Here is a 9657-nt window from a genome sequence, read left to right on the forward strand (position 1 = left end):
TCGACGCCGGAGAGGAGGTAGGCCTTCTGGAACGTGGCCGTTGGCGTCAAGGAAGTCCGATTCGTGGCTTTCAGCCGCCGGAGAGGAGGGAGATGGGGGCAGCGCCGGAGACTAAGGCAAGGGCAGCGCCGGAGAGAAAAATAAGGGGTATCGGGAGTAGCTAGGGCAAGAATGCGGGCTTGGGGTCGGGCGCTGTGTTTTAAGGGGGCCTTGGCGACGCTTATAAGCGTCGTTTTAGTCTCAAGTCTACGACGACGCGTTTAAGCGTCGTCCAATGCTTCAAATTTTCCACGCTCACCAAGAGCGTCGGGAAAGATTGGCGCGGGAGCAGGAAATGCCGACGCTTTCCCTTAGCGTCGGCATTTAAGCGTCGGCTTTTCACACTTTTACTGTAGTGGAGCTTCGCTTATAGTAAATAAATAAATAAATAAATAAATAAATAAATAAAGGAGCTTTTGAGTTTTGATTTTATGTTATTGTTTTCTATTTATTCTATATAATTCAATTAGTTCAGGCTCCCATTTTTATTATTCTAATGTAATGGAAAATACTGTCACATCATTTCACTTTCCTTTGACGGGGATTTAAGCACTCAATCCAAGTTTCAAATTTTCTTTCTTTAATCCTCGATCCCTAGCACTTGTATATACTTACATCTTAATATGTTTGCGGCCACAAATAACTATATATATATATATATATATATGTATGTATATATATATGTATATATATATATATGTATGTATGTATGTGTATATATATATATATGTATGTATATATATATATGTATGTGTATATATATATATATGTATGTGTATATATATATATATATATATATATATATATATGTATGTGTATATATATATATATATGTATGTGTATATATATATATATATATATATATATATATATATATATATATATATATCTATACTAGTAAAAGTGGATGCAATACATGTATGTATAAATCTCATACGAATATGTGCAGGACTAAAAATTAAATTCTGATGGTCAAATGATTGTATATTAAAGTCCAATCAAAGAAAGTACGAGGTGTTAAAGTTCCTTCATAAATTAAGGTTCCAAATTAGAACATATAATTACTCTACTACTAAGTTTCCCCAAGAGAACTTTAGTACTGTTCTTTGATGTGATCATAGAAATGTATTTCATTTATTTCTAAGATGTGCACATCTTGAACTAGAGCCTTGACATTTGTCTCCCAACTTTTCCAAAAACTTTTTTTTAAAAAAAAAACAGGATGGAAATTTCTTCATGCAAACACGGAGAAAGTCCTTATGAAACACCGTGGTGGCATCCCCCGATGGTTTGCCATTGTATTCCCGGGCATGCTTGAGCTGGCGATGGCTAAAGGCTTGAAGGTCTTTCCTCAAGGCTACACAAGAGCCGTGGAAGATGTCTTCAATGAAAGGGACAAAATTTTCAAAACGTAGATCTTTCTTCCAATATTTTTCTTTCATATTTATGCAGCTTCCTTCAAATTTACTGGCTAAAATGGGTATTCTTCATTCCTGATACCTGTCTACTTCATCTGCAGGCAAGAAGCATCCTGCGGTGGTCACCATCTTCCACTTCTACTGTACCTCGAGGCCTTGCCAGGAATCTACCGAGGGAAGCATGAAGATATTCTTAAGCATAAGAGAGAAGATGGGTCCTTGTTCCATTCTCCGTCTGCAACTGCTTGTTCCTTCATGATCACTGGAGATAGAGATTGCAAGGACTATTTGGAAGCCATGGTCCAAAGATGCGGTCATGGAGTGAGTTCTAAAATAGCGATAGATCCGAAAGATGGTATTTACTTTGTCTCTACATCACTACAACAATAAAGGGTTTTGGCGACTCTATATTGCCGACGCTACAAAAAAGCGTCGGCAAATTTTTTTTTGCAACGGTAACTGCCGACGCTTGTGGAAAGCGTGGGTAAAAAACGTTCCGCCGACGCTTTTAAGCGTCGGCGTAGGAAAAAAATACGACGACGCTTATAAGCGTCGTCGGACTTCACTCCTCCCCTCCACAAAACCCCGTCGGATGGAGGTGGGCTGCCTTCTTCTCTTTCGAACCCTCTCCTCTCCTCTCATTCGCCCTCCTCTCCGTCGCCATTCCTGGCCAGTCCCGTCCTCGCCTCTCCTTAGAGCCTCCTCTTCCCCTCCGCCTATTCCCTCTCCTCCCTCGGCTTATCCTCAGGTACGCAGCCGTACCCTCCTCTCTTCTCCTCTCTCCTCTCTCTTCTTCTATAACTTGGTTTCTTTGGTGCGAAGGGGGCTTACAGAGGCCCGAAACCCCGGCGGGATTTGGTAGGCGACTGGGTCTCCAACAACGATGGGTTCGTCCGGAGCTTGCCCATCTTCGTGGGCGGCCTCTCCTTGCTCGCTGTCCTCCTTAACCGCGCCTTCTCCGGCATCGCCCCCGAGTTCTTGAACGACGACGGCGACGAGACGAGGGTTCTGAGCTCCACCGCCCCATCCTCCACTCCCTTCCTTCATCGCCGTCTTTTTTCTAGAATCGAATCGAAGCTGCACACGGTCTCTCTTGGCCTCTCTTTCCCCATCTGTTCTTGTTGTAAGTACTCCAGCTCTAATTTCCCTTCCCCTAGTCGCCACGCTTGATTTTTCTCTCGATCTGTTTGCAATGGAAAGAAAACCTGATGCTCGTTTCCTTCTAATCTCAGGGTTTCTCTCTCTCCTTCGGAGGGAAATTACATGTGCCGAATTGTGGTTTTCGTTCGTTCGGGAGTGATTTCTCTGGAGATGGTTCCGTCTATCATCCGGAAAGGTATATCTCAGCAGCCCCCTCCTCCTTACTTCCAGCCATTGCAGGAAGGGATGTGCTCTGTGCTCACAGGCCATGAGATGTATCAACCACCACTGGAAGAGGAACAAATGGGAGGTGGTGGGATTCCGGGATTGAAGAACTGGGTCACCAGGAGCTTCGGCGCTGGCAACAACGGGCTGGGTGAGGAAGGGGGTGTGGGATCTGGTGGTCCTCTTGGTGCAATGGGGTATGGGGACTTGCAGAGATCCATCGATACATTTGGCCAGAGAACATCTCAGTATAGAGGTGTCACAAGGTCAGTATGTAGGAGCTCTTAGTTTCTTCTACAGCTGATGGCTTGTTTTCTTATTGGATCTTGTTCTTTCTTCTATATATTGTTTATTGCTCTAGTACAGTCCTACTTCCTTTGTTCATCTCTCTTCATATTTTTAATGCTCTGTTTATATATAAAAACTCTTGCGTAGCTGTTGTTTATTTCCTATATATGTTTGTAAGTTTTTTGTGCTTATGTGTGATGTGGGATGGCTCTAACCATTTTGTTTTCTTTTAGAAAATTTTTCTATGATCATATAAAGACTCTGGTTTTGTGCATCAGGCATAGGTGGACTGGTAGGTATGAAGCCCATCTGTGGGACAATAGTTGCAAGAAGGAAGGCCAAACAAGGAAAGGAAGACAAGGTTTTTTTTTCAAACAAACTATATCCACTACCATCTTATGATTTCAACTATCATATTCAGTCTATGGTACAAACTGACTATTTAATCATATTTGGTTTGCCATGTTCTTTCCTGGGAATGTCATGAATGAAATCTATGTTTCTTGTGCAGTTTACTTGGGTGAGCCCCCGCTCTCTTTATCTACCTCTTTTATCTATTTTAATCTTCTTCTTCTTCTTTAGGATATTCTTGTTGTCTCCAAGACATGAAAAATTTTACTCAGCTCTCTCTTCTCTGGATTCCAGGGGGGTATGACATGGAAGAGAAAGCTGCAAGAGCCTATGACTTGGCTGCCCTCAAATACTGGGGACCTTCCACACATATCAACTTCCCGGTATGATTGAATCAGTACAGGCTTTTAGTTACTGAAATTTAAACTCCTTTTTGCTGGAAACACGTCTGAAATCGTTTTCATTCAGTTGGAAGATTATCAACAAGAACTCGAGGAAATGAAGAACATGAGTCGACAAGAATATGTTGCTCATTTGAGAAGGTAAATGTTCTTTCCTTATGTTGTAGGCCACTTCCAATGCTTGGTGCTTGTAATATTTTATTTCATGTTCATCTCTGTTGCAGAAAAAGTAGTGGGTTCTCACGAGGAGCTTCTATGTACCGAGGCGTGACGAGGTTAGTCTCGCCGCTATTCATGATTAAACGACATCATTTTCTTATTTGTTCAAGAATTTTTTATACACTTGCTGCTTCTATTCATCTCCAGGCACCACCAGCATGGAAGATGGCAAGCTCGAATTGGGAGGGTTTCAGGAAACAAAGATCTTTATCTTGGAACCTTCAGTAAGTTTTTGAGGTTAGAAGTCCAACCGCTATGCTGCACCCAATCTAAGATGCTGAAATTTCAGAGGTCCTGTCGAAGAATGTGGTTACTGGCAATGACTCTGGTTTTGTGCATCAGGCATAGGTGGATTGGTAGGTATGAAGCCCATCTGTTCGGGAGTGATTTCTCTGAAAATTTTTTTTAAAAAAAAATAATATTCTAACGACGCTTTAAAGCGTCGTTAAAATCACGAAATTTTTTTAAAAAAAAATAATATTCTAACGACGCTTTAAAGCGTCGTTAAAATCACGAATTTTTTTTAAAAAAATAATATTCTAACGACGCTTTAAAGCGTCGTTAAAATCACGAAATTTTTTTAAAAAAAATATTATTCTAACGACGCTTTAAAGCGTCGTTAAAATCACATTTAACGACGCTTTAAAGCGTCGCTAAAAAGCGTCGCTAATTTCCGACGCTTTTAAAAGCGTCGGAAAATATTTTCCCCACTGTAGCATAGGCGACGCCTTACCGACGCTTAGGAAAGCGTCGGGATGGTTTTTACCGACGCTTAAAAGCGTCGCTAAAGGCCAAAAAAAAGCGTCGCTAATGCCCAATTTTCTTGTAGTGCATGGAAGAGGATGACCGGGTACAATTTGGTATATGACACAGTTCCTCCCACGTATCCTGTGGACCAAGACCTCATAAAGCTGTGTCTGTTGGACCATTTGATGCGACTAGGATGTGGTGACCATTTCACTAAGGAAATGGCAGATGCCATGGATCACATTTATCGGTTAGCTTACAATTTTAGCCTCTCTTCCTGCTTGAATATTTTTTAATTTTTTGGTCATGTTATATCATCTTCATTTTTATTTTTTTTGAATTTCATCAACTTATCGCAATCTTCTGCAGGAGAGGGAAAATGCCAGCTCGTTTATAGTTTCCATACTGTTTTCCTCAAATGTTATATCATGTTTTGAGGTCTCTCATACACGATTTTTTTTTCTAGTTATCATCACCAATGATCACTTAGCTGAAGCACGGTTCCGTGCAAACAAGGGCGATTAGTTGACAATTCACCAGCTATTAATTTGAACTTTAATTTTTTAAATAGTTTATTTTTTTAAAAAAATAAAAATTGAAAATTAGAAGCTTCGCCAAAGATTATGTGTCTAGTGGTTACTTAATAACTCTACAATATTATCCATCTAGCTCACAATGCATTCTATTACCTACAATATCTTTCTGATAAAAAATAATCTTCAAATCTTATTGTTGTTATTATCATTGTTTTTGTTGTTGCTGTTATTATTACTATTATTACTATTGTAGCGCTTATATGAAGAATGATATGTAGATAAATTTTATAAAAGGACATATCAACCATCATCAAATGTTTGCATGGTATTATTTCTCATCCGAACTTTTGTTTTTGAGCGAGAGATGGAAGTTCGATTTTGGATGGTATAAGCCCTTGCTCCAACTTGCCTGATCATAGCCGACTAGTCTAAGGCGTTGGAATATAACATAGCCATGCTATTCATGAGCCCATAATTGGTACTCCTCGTGTAGGAATTGGGGTACGGAGGAGCTACAACTGTCTAAAATGCACAATTTGCCGCTCCAAATATTCAGGGATTCTTTAGCTTTTCAACTCCTGAGGAGGCACGGCCATCGAATATCTCCAGGTAAGGATTCTACATATGTATCTATATAATATATATATACATATATATATACATATATATATATATATATATATATACATATATATATATATATATATATATATATATATATATATATATATACATACACAGACATCTAGATAAATATATACATCATTGCTCTTACATGGAAAGGAAAGTGGTTGATTGCTTTTTATGTCATAGAGAGGTTTTGCTGGTTTATGCGTGATCCGCAAATACTCTTGCACATAGAAGAGAACTACCAAGACTTCTTGGGAGCCATGTATACCGTCTACAGAGCCACGCATTTGATGTTTATAGAGGAATTGGAACTTGAAAATGCCAAAACTTTTTCCAAGAAAATATTGCAACAGGGATTGCCAAGCGAAGATTTGAAAGACAGCCTTTGGGCTCTTTCTGATCTCCAGAAAGAGGTAACTAAAACGACTTCTTTTTTTCAAAAATTGAGGTAGCTAGATAGCTTGCACTACTAGTTCTCTTTCAGCCCCACCAAAGTTTCTCGCACCAATGAGTTACTTGGCGTTACATGGCTCAAGTGAGCATCCCCTCGTGAATCATGCATGCCACATCAACATCAAGAAACTTTTTTTATCAGTGGTTGAAGAGTGACGTTACTCTTTCAACAAATTTTCTCTTTCACATGGTCAATCTAGAGTTGAAAAAGGCAAGAAGTGCTAAATATCATAAGATGTCAAAGAATGTGCTTGGCCCACAATCTAGTTCAATTCGTGTAAATTGCTGAAGTAAATATTTATCATCTAGACATCATGTTGTACATTAGTGGTTTCAACAACTAGTATTTTAATTTGGTAATTTTTAATGTCTGTATGCTAAATCAGATTGAGCATGAGTTGAAGAATCTGTGGTTAGCACGAATGGATCATCTAGAGCACCGGATGTACATAGAAAGAAGTAAAGACTATAATCTATGGATTGGAAAGTCCTCCTCTTGCAGGTAGCACACATAGCAATTAAGTACACATTATATGTGCTTATTATGGTTGGTGACATCAAATGCTTTATGTAAAATTGCAGGCTGACATGCCTTGACGACATTATCCAACTTGCCACAAAAAATTTCATGACTCGCCAATCAGTCTACAGGACTGAACTTGAGGAACTAAAGAGGTAGGCCTCAAGATTAAAGCAAATTAAATGGTTCTCCTCTTTCTTAAGCAAAGTAATAAATGCTCTTTTTCCTTTCTTTTTTTTTTTGAGAAGAAAAGTATTCGATCTTATGGACAGAATGCTATCACATTTTTTCCTCTTTTCCTTTGTTTGGTTATTTAATTGATTCTCTACTATATGATATCAATACATCATACTAGGTGGTCCAAAGATATAGGCCTTGCCAACATGGGCTTTGGACGAGAGAACAACAAACTGCTACTTCCTTGCTTCCACTCCCATTTCCTTTCCTTTAGATTCTGAGGCGCGAAAAATTGTGGCAAAGTGTGCAATCTTAGTTACAGTTGCAGATGCTTTTTTTGATGAGCATGGTTCATTGGATGAACTACAATGCCTCACTGAAGCAGTCCAAAGGTATTGTTAGTTGCTATATGAAGGTTGAGGAATTTGTACATTGTTACTATTTAATATTGATACTTAGTTTGATGGTAATAGGTGGGAAGGTGAAGGCTTATCTGGGCATAGTAAAGTTATTTTTGATGCTCTTGATGACCTTGTATGTGATATTACATTGAAGATTTTCAACCAACAAGGTTATGATATAAAAACACATCTTCAAGATATCGTAAGTTTCTCATGTCCATCTTTTCAAAATAGATGTGTACACTACTTTCATATGAGTAACTGCAGTTTGAGCCAGTTCGAATATGTTGTTGCATATGAAGTGGCGAGACATGTTCAATGCGTGGTTGAAGGAGTCCGAGTGGAGTGGAAGCAGACATGCACCATCAATTGATGAATACCTTCAAGTTGGCTTGATCTCTGTAGCTGTACAAGCAATGTTTCTCCCCCCATGTTATCTTGCAAGTCCAAAGCACCCACAGGACACTCCAGGAACCCGTTATAGCAAAACTACCAAATTGTTAATGCTCTCGACTCGCTTATTGAATGACATTGAAAGCTATGAGGTTATACTACTCCACCATAATTTTCATGCCTATTTGTCTCATTATTGTTGTTTTCAAACTAATGCAAAATCATTTCAAAAGAGATGAAACACGGAAAATTGAACATGGTTCCACTGTACTTGAAAGAGAATCTAGAGGCAAATATTGAAGATTCAATTGCATATATACATAACAAGCTGGATAGACTGAAGAAGCAGCTGCTTGAAATTATTATGACTAATAGCAATACCGAAATACCGAAAGAATGGAAACAAGTCCATCTATGTGCTTTGAAGGGGTTTCAGATGTTGTATAACCCCTATAATTTATTTGACTCTCCTACTGCGCTACTCCAGGACATTACCATGGCTATCTATGAGCCATTAGTTATGGATGCCCAGAGAATGCTTCTGCCACCATTTGTGCTTAATGCTCATGAGTCAATTAAGAAGAATAAAAGACAGTCTATGGATGATACTTCTGAGAAAGAACTATCAGTGAAGGCTCAAGGACGGTTTTAAGGAGTTAATTGTAAAATAGTTTATAATTCAATAGCAATGCCTTCCAAAATCAAGCAGTCACTTACTATGGGAGGCCCAAAAGATTTCTTACATTACGGTGCCCATCTTCTTACATGTTTTTAGCTGTGCCTCCCATTTCTCCAAGTCCTTTGTTGAAGATGTAGGTGGTAGTATTCAGGTGTGCGTGTTCAAGAAATATTTATATCTATACTATTGTATCTTCTGTGTTGTTACCGAAAGAGTGCATATTATAGTCTTTTGTGCACAACATATTGATGATAATAAAGGAAATGTAAGTGCAATAAGAATTTATGGTTGTTTTCTCTGTACCCTTATTCATGTTTATACATACATGAATTTATGGTTCTTTCAGAGGGCCCAAGTTGCATCATCCTCTAGTCATATATTGGCTATTGGCCAAGTCCGTTTTGGTACCATTTGTAACATCTTGTGACCTTACCCAAAAAAGCTACCTATAAGTTATTTAGATCTTTTGACCTTGTATAAAAATTCAAGATGTTTTGGCGCATAACTCAAAATGCACATCCACATGGATCCTCATACATTTCATTTAGATTACTTTTATATCCAATATAATTATATCCTTAGCCTCATTAAAGCATGTATAAGTATGTTATTGAAACTAATGAACAATTGAGGCCTCAATGCAAGAACTATTGGTCTAACAAAGCATCTCAATTATTATTCCTATCTTAAATTTCTTAATCAACCTGATCTAATCCAATTAATGTGTCTCAATCCAACCTAACTCGACTAGCCCAACTCTAATCAAGCTTAAGCTAAGGTAGTATATGGTTGGGTTGAGTTAGAGAAATCCCGATGCAAGACTAGGTTGAATTGGATTAGGTTAAGAAGTAAAAAGATAGAAAGGATAGGAGTGCTTGAAATAAATATAACCACTGGACACAGTAAATTGCCAAAAGATCTTTTTGTCATGTTTGACGGGACTTCGGATGTTATATAACAACTCGAATATTGCATTTGACTCGCCTATGGCATTACTAGAGAACATTAGCATGATGATTTATGCACCTTTGGTGGTACGT

General features: G+C 38.6%; 2 protein-coding genes across 4 annotated transcripts; both read left to right on the plus strand.

The window, feature by feature from the left end:
- The first annotated feature begins 1270 nt into the window (after window positions 1–1270).
- Window positions 1271–1847, plus strand: LOC120110651 ((E,E)-geranyllinalool synthase-like). The gene is made up of 2 exons (XM_039126230.1): window positions 1271–1450; window positions 1559–1847. Exons 1-2 carry the CDS (start codon window positions 1299–1301, stop codon window positions 1845–1847), a joined length of 441 nt encoding a protein of 146 aa, XP_038982158.1. The 5' UTR covers window positions 1271–1298.
- A 191-nt stretch (window positions 1848–2038) lies between these two features.
- On the plus strand, window positions 2039–8165 carry LOC113461644. 3 transcript variants are annotated; one of them, XM_039125781.1, is made up of 17 exons: window positions 2039–2205; window positions 2280–2580; window positions 2690–3088; window positions 3389–3471; window positions 3622–3630; window positions 3756–3844; window positions 3930–4003; window positions 4087–4137; window positions 4229–4441; window positions 4911–5078; window positions 5858–5973; window positions 6178–6407; window positions 6834–6949; window positions 7030–7122; window positions 7323–7536; window positions 7618–7747; window positions 7848–8165. In XM_039125781.1, exons 3-15 carry the CDS (start codon window positions 2721–2723, stop codon window positions 7423–7425), a joined length of 1713 nt encoding a protein of 570 aa, XP_038981709.1. In that variant the 5' UTR covers window positions 2039–2205; window positions 2280–2580; window positions 2690–2720; the 3' UTR covers window positions 7426–7536; window positions 7618–7747; window positions 7848–8165. The 3 variants fall into 3 exon arrangements, with proteins under 3 accessions (XP_038981709.1, XP_038981710.1, XP_038981711.1); XM_039125782.1 differs by having other exon boundaries at window positions 4229–4437; window positions 4955–5078; XM_039125783.1 differs by lacking the exon at window positions 4911–5078 and having other exon boundaries at window positions 2040–2205.
- Window positions 8166–9657: the final 1492 nt, after the last annotated feature.

The sequence above is a fragment of the Phoenix dactylifera genome, chromosome 4 (genome assembly GCF_009389715.1).
Source record: "Phoenix dactylifera cultivar Barhee BC4 chromosome 4, palm_55x_up_171113_PBpolish2nd_filt_p, whole genome shotgun sequence".
NCBI classification, from domain to species: Eukaryota; Viridiplantae; Streptophyta; class Magnoliopsida; order Arecales; family Arecaceae; genus Phoenix; species Phoenix dactylifera.